This window comes from Cyprinodon tularosa, unplaced genomic scaffold (genome assembly GCF_016077235.1).
Source record: "Cyprinodon tularosa strain WSP-4 unplaced genomic scaffold, ASM1607723v1 ctg755, whole genome shotgun sequence".
NCBI lineage: Eukaryota > Metazoa > Chordata > Actinopteri > Cyprinodontiformes > Cyprinodontidae > Cyprinodon > Cyprinodon tularosa.
The window spans coordinates 304,065-318,043 of NW_024039513.1; the positions used below are offsets into that span (position 1 = coordinate 304,065).

The following is a 13,979-nucleotide window of genomic DNA, read 5'->3' on the forward strand; positions in this document are numbered from 1 at the left end:
AGAATTGCACAAAAAGAATCTGTTGATACTGAAGAAAGCCTAAAAACAATAACTATGCAGTTTCCATTTTATCTTAAATGTGTCGCAATGTCACCTTACCTCCGCCTTTGTTCTGTATGTATGTACCTTGTGTGGATGGTGAAAGGACAACTTTCTGGACATATGGTAGTTGTAAGGACTTATAGACACTTTTGGAGAGCAGTCGTCCAGTTCCACTAAGGAAAGTTATCTTCCTGGGATGGGGGATTAGTTTTAGGGGTAAGGTGTAAATTGATTTTAAATGATATAGTATTTAGGGTTAGATATGCAATGGTAATGGTGAGGCTGAGGGTCTGGAGTAGGTTATAGAACTTAATGGGAAATTAATAGAAGTAAAAGTCCCAATATGAATAACGTGACATAATATTTGGCTGTGTGTCTGTGAGGGGACATAAGTGTGTATGTTAAGGTGTATGAATATCCTTTTATGGGTTAAAGTAGGCATGTCCAAAGTCGGTCTTTAATGGCCGCTGAGCTGCAGGTTTTGAAGGTTTTGTCATGATCACAGCGCATGATTTTATTACTGCCTTCCTTCACCTGTCGTTGCCTCCCCGCTCTGTAATTATCATTGATTTTATTCACCTGCTCCCTCTGCTATATATGCAAATAATATATGGATATTTATTCTTTGATTATTCATGTATTCTTTGTTTATTTGTGCATTTTTAGTTTATTCGTGTTGTGTTTTCATGTCAGTTAGTCATGTTTGTTTTTGAGTTTTTAGTTAAGTTCCTGGTTCATGTTCCCATCCCCAGAGGTGTTTGTCTCCTGTCTCCTGATCGTGTCCCGGCTCTATGCTGCTGAGCCCTTAGGGTTTTGGCTCGGTGTGCGGGGGAATGGGTGGGTTCTGGTCCTTTTCCGCAGAGCCCTAAGGGTTTTGGTTCGGAACAGGAGGAAGGCCAGTTTTAATTCCCGTAAGCCTGGCTCCAAGGTGGAGACAAATTTAAAGTCGTAGGGAAGCGGCTGTTTCAATGCTTGCAGTTCTGAATTCTCCCAAGTGTTGCCCGACTTTACACTGAACAACTGAATAAAGTGAATGTGATTGGTCGATTATCAAGGGGGCAGGATTGTTGAGGCGGAAGGTTTGCAAGCTTTTTGGTTGTGGCCGGTGTCTCGGAAGCATCTTGCTAACCAGTTAGCCACTTAGTACTAGTAGGTTACAATGAGAAATTACATTGGGACCAAGTGGCACTAAATTGGTGTCTTAGTAACAACACTGTCTAGGAACACTATGGACAGTGGAAACATGCAAGAGGAGAGTTTTGTGTCGGAGGTTGTGGATGGGTCTCCTCCCTCATAGATTTTTTACTTAGAGGAGTAAAGCGGGGACAAAGTTGTTGTGGAAGAGGACGCCAGGGCAGCAGAAGCTTGGTGTAGAAGACTTACGGCAGTACGTGTTTGAGCCCTTGCCTTGCAACGCTGCCAGTTCTGTTATCATAACGTCTGCCGAAGACACAGAAGTCCATCCCTGTGAACACAGGGACATAACTCAATGGTAAAGTAAATTATTCACCGAGCCAAAACCCTGAGGGCTCAGGGTAAAAGAGCCGGGAAACGATCAGGAGACAAACACCAAACCCTTTCAATCCACTGGCAGGCTCAGAACAATAGGACCCAATATTAAAGGTGGACAGACATATTTCTTAAAATGTTTATTGGAAACGGAACTGCAGTGAACAGTGTTGGCGTCTAAGGCAGGAACCTCTACAGGAGGAGATCACAGGTTAGTGACCACGTCTATCTGGCGGAGGATGATAATGAACATTTTAGTCACTAACATGGTCTTATAGTTCAGTCCAAGCCTAGAGGATGAGGCTGGTTCCAGTCGGTCGGCTGCCATCAAGAAGCGGCGGGTGCCGCCAAGAGAGTCCCAGGCACTGATATCTCAGAGGTCAGACGAAAGGCAGGAAATCTGAACTGAGCAGACAAAGGAAGGCAGGATAATCCAGAGGGCAAAGCCGAAATCGAAGATGTGCTCAGTAGTCAGAGCCAGGAGATCAGACAGACAGGCTCAGAGGTCCAGAGGCAGAATGGGAACGCTGGTTAAATAGAGGCTAAAGCAGCTGGATCAGATGAACAGCAGTGAGAACTGGGCAGAGATAAGCAGGTAAATTACAGGAGTGATCAAACCATACGTCATTACTAACATCATGACAGATTTCCATTGATAGCTGATAACAGGCTGTTGCTGAACTGCAATCATCAGAATCATCTGTGCTAAAGCCGGTAAGCCTCTAAAACCTGAAGGACATCGGCCCTCAAGGACTGACTTTGGGCATGCCCGGGTTAGCATATATGTATAAGGATTAAATCATGTGTATGTGTACGTCCTGTTGGACACGGATCTACACGGTCCTCCATTATTACAAATGAGTATGTCCAAATTCAGTCAATGACTGTTTTTGTTTTTGGACACAAACTACTTTTTAATTTATGATACAATAGCGATACTGCAGCTTTGAGAAATTGGCCGATACCGAAATTGACTAAACATGATTTTAGCATGGATCATACCAGCTTTATATCAATGTATATCACTAAAACAAAGGACAAAGGTCAACAATAAAAGGTATGAAAACAGCTGAACCAATTAAAATCAACCAATTAGTTACAGGATTGCAAATTAGCCATTGCAGAAACCTTGAACCTTGAATAGATGGCATCTTCTTCTTCTATGAACTAATATTTAATGTGTGCATCACTTAATTCAGTAAATTCAATAGGCATATTAATCAACTGTAATCCAAATTCCACTAAACTGACATAAAGAAAAGTCTTGGTATATTTTACACTATATATTATAGTTTATACAAACAGCATAACATCTTACTTTTACAAGAACAAATCCAGGTGCGTCAAGCATTCCTGATTTATGCAAATTATTCTTCATTATGATAAAAAGCTATTATTTGTAAAAAAAAAAATATCTTTGATTTATTACTAAAATAGGACATATATGTAATTTTCAACAAGGTGCAAATTTTTATCTAGGAATCGAGGTTGAGCTATTTTCAAGTCACTTCCATGCTTGGAAAGAGACGTTTTAGTTGTTTACATTTAAACAAGATTTTGCCTCAGTTTTAATAAATAACTGGAATTTTCTAAAATGTTAGATGAGTAATTACATAGCAGTAACCTCGTAGTGCTGTCTTTGTATTAATGTAATCACCTCTTAGGAAAATATTTACCCCTTTTCCGTCACACTTAACCCAAGCGGGGTCGCAAGGGGTGCTGGAGCCTCTTCAGCGGTCTACAGGCAAGAGGTGGGGTACACCCTGAACAGGCCGCTGGTCCATCGCAGCAAAATAATTAATGTGAAATTAAAATTTGTCAAATATTTAGTTTATGTAAACTAGTAGAATGCAACATCTGAATCTTGACATGTTGTTACCTTGCTGTGATAGTTTGCTTCCTCAACATTTCAAGATTACCATTTGCATTTATTGCTCAAGCTTTGTTGATTTATGCTTGGGTTTTTCATCTCTCCTGTAAAATTATCATCACAATTCTAAAGCCTTTTCAGCTTTTAAATCCAATGGAAAAACCTTGAAAAACATAAATACGTGTCATTACTTTGAGTAGCAAGAGCGGTTATTCAGGCAATTGTCCATTAGATTTCAATACCAAGGTTTCAGCCTTTGGACTTTATCAATTTAAAGAAATTCATCATGTGTTAATGATCTGACATGAAATGCAAAAGTTGGGACGATTGCTTAGGATTGTTTATGCTAAATAAAAATATTCTTCTTGTGTACTATTCATGCTGCCGTGGCCTTGAGTTGCTTTCCTGTGGGGCACATGTATGGCAGATGCATCATTTCAATCAACTTCTGCTCTTCAAAGATATCGCTTAATCTTTCATCATTGTCCAAGGACACATCATTCTATAAAGGAGCAAATGTAATGGATTTCATTTCCAAAGGTCTTTAGAGTGCAGTGGAGCATTTTCACTTTTGTTCTAACAATCCAAGGTTTGTGACATTTGAAGTTGAAGTTTGAATTTTATTTTGAACAATCTGTGAATATCAAATGGTTCAGTTCAAGTAATGTGGTCTAATTCCGGAAGAAAAAGGCTTGATTTTCCTGAAGCTTGGAATACATATTTTGGAATAATTTTAAAGTTGCATGTGGTCATAGAATATAGAGTTATTCTTTCTTCTGTTTTTTTTTTTTTTATTCAGCTGTTCTATTTTTTTTTATCATCATTATTCTGTAGTTTCTGAGACTAACAAGGAGAATCAGAAAGCCTAAATGGAATGTCTCTGTAAATGTGTGTCATTCTGTTTGCCCGGTGAGACAATCAAATCGTCCTTGGTTTTGCCCAGTATGAGCTGGGGTAAGGCACCAGCTCTCCAAGACCTTGAACAAATCTATCTTGTTTTTATTTTCAACCTACTTTATTAGAAATAAATGTGTGCCTGTATGACTTGTTTTCTTGAGTTTAAAGTTTTCAAAGGTTCAAAAATTGTCCCATTTGCTGGTAAAAGTAAAAAAAAAGGTTAAAAAAAAATACTCCTGAATGCAATTTTAAAGTCTTGGTGTGGAGGTTAAGGTTTGTTATTTAACTACTGGATGGTTGGTTACTGAACTGCTGCAGAAACAAGAAACCACCAAGCTCTTTTGTTGATTTAAGAAAATATAAATAAAGTTCATCATTAATATGGTTAATATCAATATTTTCCAGAGGATTTGTCTCAGCTTATGCAACCATAGTTCTCAACTAAAAAAAATAAAAGGTGGACTGTTCCCTCCAGGTCTGGGATCAGCCTATGCTTTACATAAATTTTCTAAAGTATCTCAGCATGTTGCGCATACTCAACAGTAAAAGTGTAGTTCTTAAGTCACTGGTTTTCCCATGATAGGACAAGGAATTAACTCAGCTTAGAGTGGAAGCATCATACCCTGACAAGCTAAACTGATCATGTCTAGCATTCAGGTTTAGCTCTACACATTATTAATCTGGGACTGCTCCCATCAAACCTGTCCAGGGAAAAAGGGACATTCAGCAAAACTTTTTGATTTGATCGGGTGAAGTGACACCAAGTGCCCACCTACTAAAGTTTATTTTTTGCCAGTCAAGATAACAAATGAAATAGCAGAAGACACTATGGCACTTATGGGCTCTTGCTGTTCCTCTTTCAAAGATGACATCTTAGATTCTGACCAAATTGTGATAACAGCAGCAAACGTATGTCCCCCTCTACCGCCATGTTTATTTTGGTTTGACTGTGGGCTCGGCATGTCTTGCTTTCATCACAGCTATATATCCGGTCATAAACAGTAATACTGCAATGTCATTGGCTGACCCGTTTTTGTTCGGACTCAAAGGATTTAAAGACAAGTGATACAAGATGGATTCTTGTGTTTCTGATCTTGAAAATACTGTGAGAATTAAGCTTGCAGACAATGCTAGAGCCACTGATCCTCTGCATCAAAAGGAGTTATCTAAAAAGAGGACTTCTATCTAATGACCAACAGACCTGTCCTTTTCTACATAATCCAGGTAAAATGCTTTAAAAATTGTGTCTTGGTCAGGAATGGCTTTTCACCAGAACTGATGCAATACTTTTTCTAGATTTTTTTTTTCTTCAGTTTACTATATAACTTTTCTGTATCTTATTCTCTTTTGTGGCTGTTAAGCTCTGACTCAAGTCACAATCTTACCTTGACAATATCCAGAAAAACTTGACTTTTCTTTGCTTTATAATCCCTTCAAGGTTGGGATGTTTTTACCACAGCTTTTCCTTTCCACTCAACTTTTTTATAATAAATATCATATTTAAACCTCACACACACCTTTGTATTTATACTGAAAAATTTACAGACCCACACTTTTTCATATTCAAAGTTAGTAAGATCCATTTCGATGTGATTTTTCTTAAGGTCAAACAAGGCAAAAATTTATATCCCTGTTTCCTCAGATACTAATCTTAATGTTTGTTTCCTGGCAGTGGTTTTGAAATTAAATTTGCTTAACAGAAATTAAATATAAGCCCCAAAGGAGTATCAGATATGAAGGCACTCAACTGAGGCCATTCCTTCATCCTAAATAGGCCAGACAATGAGACACTAACTGGTCTCATAGCAATCTCCGTTCTGTTGATGGTTTAAAATGAATTCAAATAGAACCTCTTGAGTAAAAATCATGTTTCTGGTAAGCTGAATTTTAGCTAAACAGGAGATGTCTTTGTTATTTTCCCAAATAGATTTTGATATTCCTTGCTTGCACGTACATGAGACTCCAAATGGAGACAGACTGTGTGACGTGGAATATCCCCTGTTGTTTTAAGTGCTTCCACTCTGACTCATCTGCTCCTCTGAGGGTTGATTGTGCTTTAAGACCACAGGAGCATATAGTGAAAAGTGGAAGTACGCAACCTCTGTGAACATTTGCAGCAAGATATTTATATGTATCCAACTTGTGGTTTCACTTGAAATGTTTGCTTTGTGTGACTGTGAGCGAAATGACACACCACACAAGATGTCACAACCTGGTGGGTGAGACAAACACCTGGGAAAAAATTTGCAGAGCAAAATAGAAAACAGTGTGTTGTATACCATCCTTGTTAAAGATCAGAAGATTGTGTGCATCATTACTTTTTTACATCTGAAGAAATTATCTTGTTGCTTATTTCTTATCCTGATATTGTTGGGATTTTTACTTTCAGCAAACAGAGTGGATACTGTCAAAAATCGTGACTGATACAATAGAAATATTGATAAATATAAGCACCAAATGGCTATTTCATTTTTCCTTATTTACTTTGAATTCATCTAAACAGTATTTGGTCATCTACAAAAAAGAATTACAAAAAAATGTTCAGTCCTAGGCTGAATTGTTTATGAAATCAATGTTTTATCCGGCATTTCATTTTATTTTTATTTTATTTTATTTTAGACAATAGGTTTGGATGTTTTTGTGTGGGACATTGAGTTGGAGTATCAGCTGTATGGAGAGCAGAAGAAGTGGTTTGCAACGGGGAAAAATTCATGGAAAAACATCCATTGCTCACTTTTATGTATTTTGATTTTATTTACCACAATCAAAAATTCTTTATTATTATTATTATTATTTTGAGATTGCACATATATAACACCATGATAGTGGTTATAATTTTGATTGCTGAAAGCTTCACAGCTACACAGGATTGTTTGCATGCATTATTTAGTCACTAATCCTATTTGCAACTGGGTGAATGCTCATTGTTGTAAATGTCAACACCTTTTATAGATTATTTGATCAGGCTCATAAACCTCACAGAACGTGATGGAGTTATCATGACGCTGAGGAGGGAAAAAAAGAAAGATCTAATGGGAAAAAATTAGTAGCCAAATCGCAATGTTTCATAATATGCACTGAAAAATATAATGCAACCGTTTTTGGCATTTACTTAATCATATTTAGTTACTGTAACACAATTTTCTCATTTTAGCTGGGCAGGACATAAAACGATTCTGTTAAAGTAACTAAATATGCTTAAGTAAATGCCAAAAGCGGTTGCAATATATTTTTTTTTAGTGTGTAAATTTAAAGTTTGTTCAGGGTTATCTTTCTTTCTTTTTCTTTTTTTTTTTCTTTTTTGGGCAGAAGTTAGGTAAAAGCTTCAAACCAAAGAAAAACAGACAGTTTTTTTGCATTTTCTTTTCACACATCATAAAATATATTTACTCTCTTCTTTTTGATCAAATTAACAAAACAAAAAAACTAAAAAGAAGGAAAACAGAAAACGATTGTAAAAGTGGAAAAAAATTCCATAACTTCTCAAGAGAAACGTTCTTCCTCTTTTTTGTAAATCGGACCATCTAAATATTACCATATTCTTTAGTCTGTACGTGTTCATCATTTCTGCTGCTTGAAAAGGAGAATTCAACCACAGCATTAATAAGTTTTCTTCCTGTGAGAGACGGGAGGTTGGCGCAGACTCACTTAAATGATAGCTCCCAATCGGCTTTCTTTCAGCATTCTTAGTTTTAATTCTTATCACGTAAATTTCGCACAGAATAAAAGCTTCATATGAAGGCATGTATTTTACAGATGTGTTCGTAGGCGCTGACCCCATTGCGCTAAAAGACATCCGTGCGTAAAATGTGGTAAGCAGTACTTACGCTGCTGTTTTGTCCGGACCAGTGCACCATCGCCTGGTTGTGAGCTGTGTCCCCGGCCAGTGCAAATGTTGAACTTGTGAGCTGAAAGTCCCCTTGGTCTGATACCGAGGTGTCATCTATACCCTGGCTTCTGAATCCAGACCAGGTTTCTGCGCTCCTGCGTCCTCTCCGACCAAACGCAGTCAAGTTTAATATAATATCTCTCTCTTCACTTGCGTTATTGGGACCAGAGGGACTCAGAGAAGGGTGGGAAAGTTTTTGACGGTCGCCGTCTCTCTGCAGACCACTTGTCTCATTCTCCTCTGGCCGCGGCTGTACTTTGAATGAACTTTCTGCGCTCACTGTTAATTCAGCGGCGACTTCCTTTTCGTCTCCACTGGCGCTAAACGACTCCTCACCAAAGCCGTAATATTCTTCACCGGGAGCTGCGTCAAAATAGGTCTGATCCAGACCCCTTCTTTCCCTTGGCGTTGCCGCAACAAGCGGCAGCTGGCACCGGGGAATACACCTTACCTCCGCCTTTGTTCCGCCCAAGATAGTAGTTAATAAGAACAGATATATCCACTCAGAGAAAAAAAACAGTAAAAAACAGCAACGTGTCTCCATCATACATTGATTCCGACTTTAGAGGGGGTTTTTTTAGAATAAGATTTTTTTATATATATATATATGATTAATCAGGAGCGATTTTCCCCTCTCTTGTCTTCACCTGATGAAGAGGAGTCTGCGGACGCACTGTTGGGAAGTGCAGTAGCGCGTTCCCAAGTACTGATGCAAACGATGCATCAGAGGAGCTGGAAGCTGAATCCTGTATGACAGAGGAGAGGGGGCACACTCCCTCGTCCTCATCTATGCCTGATCTGAGGCATAAACTTACCATAATCATATTACATATCTTTCCCACTGGTGTAAATTGTTTCTGATATGTGGTGTGGCATACATAGGACTCTAAAATCTCCCTCTCTTTCTCTAAATATATCCTAGACCACCCTAAACCAACACACACACACACACACACACACACACATATATATATATATATATATATATATATATATATATATATATATATATATATATATATATATATATATATATATATATATATATATATTCCTTGAGAGGTGGGGGGTCTATGAGAGGTGGGGTGTGTAGGATCATTAGAGATTGTCTGTATGCTCCCTCCTGTGCAGTATCGTAAGAGGGGCAGAGGCTGCTGATACAATGAGGCTTTGCATTTTCCATTACCAGAGGTCTGGGTAATCAATTAACAAGATTGCCTGTGTTCACTGTCAATTATGCCATACAAGTAATGACTCTGTTCGGCCCCGCTTGCAAAAATGCTTGGGTAATTGTTTCACTTACAGGCTGCTCCTCTTGTATCATCCATTCAACAATAGCAGAACGGAGGGAAATGTCTGTTACCAAAGATTTTTAGCTTCTGCTGTCCGTGGCCTTTACAGGTTAATCGAGACCGGTAAGATGGAATATAATGAGCAGGATTCAAAGCAGATGTGAGCAGGTAATCATTTTTTTTTTTTTTTTTTTTTTTGCTGCAAAGGTCTTCTGATCTCTGCAAATATGCCAGCACTGTGGCAATAATTGAGAGCCCATTATTGCCATGCAATACAGAGCTTCAGAATCTATTGTTATATTTCCCTTTACACCATTGGGCTTTGTTCCAGGGAACTAATGGTAAACCATTAGAAGAACTAGAGCCTGTCCAAACCCTGTGATTAGATTCTATTTCTGGGCAACATTTAGTCAATAAGATGAGGATGCTGTTGACTGGTGACTGATGCCGAAGAGACTCCCTGTATTGAGCTGTGCTCTCTTCATCGCTCTGAGCTGCGACGTGATCCTGTTCCACATACGGGTCAACTGCACAGAGACGTCTTTCATTGCCAGCCATTAGTGATGCAGCGAGCTAGAGCTGTCTCAATCTGTTTTAGTTAGCCCCCACCAGACAAGAGGAAATCAGTCTATAATGCAGATTGATGGTTGACTGAGAATTTCAATCATGAAAAACATTGGCTAAAAAGCTGAAATCTTGACCGTAATGCAGAGCTAAAAGCACAAACTGGCTATCACAATACACATCACCGCCTTAGTAAAAGTGATGGCCATGAAGGTGTGAGACATGTATAAAACTTTTGTGATGTGTTTTTTACCTACTTAGGTTTTCTTACGAATTGGATTTTTTTGTTTTATTTTTTTTAACTAAGGGAATGTATGCAAAGTCAGTAAAAGTTAGGAGCAGGAAGAACAGGTTGTGCAGGCTGCAGCGTAACAGTACTCAGGTAGACTTTATTAATGTAAATAAAAAATCTGTCGCATGACCAGAAGACTGAAGGATGCATTCCCTCTATCACTGAGCGTTCTTATTCTATCTTGTAAAGAAAGAAAATAAAAAGATTTCAGTATATTTCTTTGGACCAAGATTTATTTGACATAAACTAAAAATAGTTACACTTCAACAACAAATTACAGAAAAAGAAAAACCCCACCAGGAATTGCTAATTAAAGTAACTAAGGACTAAACGTATCATTGATCACACTAAAGTCTGCTTACTTAAGAAGCTTACAACAATTTTACTCTACGTGCAACCTGTACGACAGATTGAAGGGATGATTTATGATAAGGGAAATGAGTGATCAAAATGTTGAAAATATACTGATTAAAATGTACTGTATGTCTTATCAAGAGTTTATCATCTCTCAGAGGTCTAATGAAAATGGTTTGCAGTCTTTTATCAATTGATGACACCTGACTTTATTCTGAGGGAGGAAAGGAGTAAAAAAATGAGGAAGAATTCAAAGTTTAAAACCACTTTTTAACTGTCATCTTTCAAGAACAGAAATCCCATAACAGAGAAGGTAAAGACTGCCAACTGCGATGTGAAATAAACTATTGGTTTATTTAAGACTCATCTCTCAGATGACAGAGAAATATTGGAACAAAAAGCTATTTAAGGTTTATGCACAATGTGAAAAAGTGTGGAATTCAATTTAAAATATTCTTATTGACTGCTATTGTTACTTTCTTCATTCTATCTTTCCTTCATTACTTCCTTCCTTCCATGAATCCTATCCATATATTTTTTTTACTTTTCTCCTCCCTCCCTCCTTTCCTTTCATATCTCTTTTCAATATTTTCCTCAACTATTCCTTTCATCCCTTACTTTAAATCTTTTCTGTCCTCAGTGTCCCTGTCTGCAAAACTCCAGAAGCTTGCAAATGACACCACAGTCATTTGTCAGACCAAAAAAACAATACAAAACAAATCTCTACACAGGCAGGAGGTGAAGTGGCTTGTCCAACAATGTGCTCAGAGCCACCTTATGCCAAACACCCTAACAAGAGTGGATATGATGGTGCTCTTCCGGAGAACATCACTAACATTTCCTATCCCTAATCATCCTCAACAGCTCCCTGTTGACTGCAGACTAACTCCACAGTTCCAATGAAACAACCCCTCTAGTTACCTAAGGTGGTCCTCACACATAGACTTTACCTATATTTCCTGCAGTAACTCAGGAAGTACATCCTTCCAAGGGAATCTGCCAGTACTCAGTCTGATTTGTGCACACCTATCTCTGTGGCTGGGATCATCCATAAACAGCACAGGTCCAAACTGCAAAGAGAGAATGACTTGTACTCGATGTACTGATCTTACCTTCATCTGAGACCAGTAAAAGACTAGAGCTAAAAAGGGGCTGCTAGCATCTCTGCTGACCCCATTCACTCAGGTCAGAGGCTGTTCAAACTCTTACCTTGAGGAAGGCTACTTAGAGCTTATGGCAAAAACAAGCCCCCACATCCTTAAGAAAGAAGTTATTTTCCAAAGTCAGTAAAACATATTTAACTTATTTAAATGCAAAAGGATAGATACAAATCTATGTTGACCCAAAAAACATTTAAATCAAGCACCTTGTTCAGGCAACGCTTCTCAGATTCTGTCACACCAGCAAAACACTCCTACCGATATTCTGGTGAGGATATTTTAACCATTGTTGTTCTTTCAATTAGATGTTAATTGGGATGAAGTCCCATTATACTGTCAAGAAAAAAAGGAATTTATTTTTAGCGATTGAGAGCAAACTTTCAGCCAATTATAAATGCAATCAAAATACCTGAAAAATGGCCAGAACCGATTTACATTTGAAGTTGTAAAAAGCTAATTTCTAACCAGAAAAATGTGTTTCAGAAAAGCAGCTTTTCCTAATCTGCATGATGAAAGGACCAGAAGATGCTCAAGAAACTGGAAAGACTGAATTATAGCAACATTTAGTGGAAGAACATAGTATGTGTAATTTTAAGTTAAAATGGCATGTAACAGTTCAATAAATTGAGGATACAGGAAAAAGATGGACTGTTTTTTTAGTTTTGTTTTTTTAGAACAGATAGGGAAGCAACACATTAGGACAGATTTGATTTATATCACAAAAGACAGCACTATGTAAAATTAAATCCAGCAGAAATGTGAAGTAAAATGGGCTAAACTTCATCTCCAATTAGATAAATAACTTAAAAAAGTATAATAGATACAAAAATAATTTTCGGACAGTAATTATTATTACCAGGTTTCGGTGAACAATAATTGGCAATTTACATTTTACAGAGAAATGTATGTGGCCCTAACAATTATAGAAATATTGTGGTCATTTTGGAACGTTTAAGTCTGGAGCTTTTTCAGCTTACTACAGATGTTTACAACAGATGTCTCTTCAGTACCCAAAACAGCAGTCCCATGTTATGATTCCAACCAAAAAATCCTACATTTAGATACATAATTTGTCTAAAGATAAGAAAATTTAAGCAATCGAAAAAAGTGTGTTTGTCCTCTCTGATTTGCTCTAATCCAGATGCATGGACATTATGTCACCGACTTCCGCTATTAAACTGAAAAGCGGAAAAAGTTTACATAAAACATAAATCACTATCTTAGTCAAACTGTAAAATATATCCGGAAGCTGACTTCAACAATATTAGGTAATTCAAATCATTTTAAAAGTTGAATAGTGTTTGTAGCTGAACATATGCAGCAGTTGTTGAAGTTTGAAAAAGCAAAATTTTTTGAAGAATTTGAAAGAAATTAAAATTGACTGCAATGCAGAAAAAATGCAGAAAAAGCTGAATATCTCAAAAAGTAACACAAAAGAAATTCTCCTAAACAGTTGTAATTTCTTGATAAAATCACCTGAGGGGAGCAGAGCAAGTTAAATCCACAAAAATTTAAGGAAGGCGGAGTCACAAAAAAAAAAAACACGAAAACAATACATGAGAATGCTGAAAAGCATTCTTACCTAGGTTGACATAGTTGAACACATCAAAAAAGTAAACTAAAGAGTTTTTACATTTCTAAATAAGGAGAATAAGCTACGTTATATTAGAGAATGTTTATTTATTGACAGGTATTCCAACAATCATTTAGAATATTGCTTGACATATTGAAATATTAGGTATTTTGACTTGATCTACAATATAGCTCATGCAAAGAGTTGTCGTTTCGTAGCTTATTATATTCTAACTGTAATGTAATGAGATTCCTATTCATTCAGTTCCAGTAAGATAAATTTTGGGGTTGCAAAAAAAACATGTGTTGATGCCTGGCCTAATTCTTGACTGGTGCTTGTACAGTAGAGTAGAAATAAATAAACTCAGGATTTTGGAGAAGATGAAGCAAGCAGTAAAAAGCCCTGAACTCACGCTGCCACCCAAGCATAATTAGGCAACTCCCTTGTGATTGTTGCAGCACCACTCATGATAAACCTCACCAAATAACCACAGTATAGGATACACGACATATACTCAACTGCCAGGAACAATGACTC

General features: G+C 37.4%; 1 protein-coding gene across 1 annotated transcript in view; it reads right to left on the bottom strand.

Moving 5' to 3' along the window:
• Positions 1 to 8,897, bottom strand: part of LOC119773275 (VPS10 domain-containing receptor SorCS1-like) — an 80,319-nt gene extending 71,422 nt beyond the window's left edge. Inside the window, exon 1 of the mRNA XM_038270210.1 lies at positions 8,146 to 8,897. Within this exon, the coding sequence (XP_038126138.1) occupies positions 8,146 to 8,754 (609 nt within the window). The 5' untranslated portion in view covers positions 8,755 to 8,897. The remainder of the gene's footprint in view (positions 1 to 8,145) is intronic.
• Between the last annotated feature and the right edge of the window lie 5,082 nt (positions 8,898 to 13,979).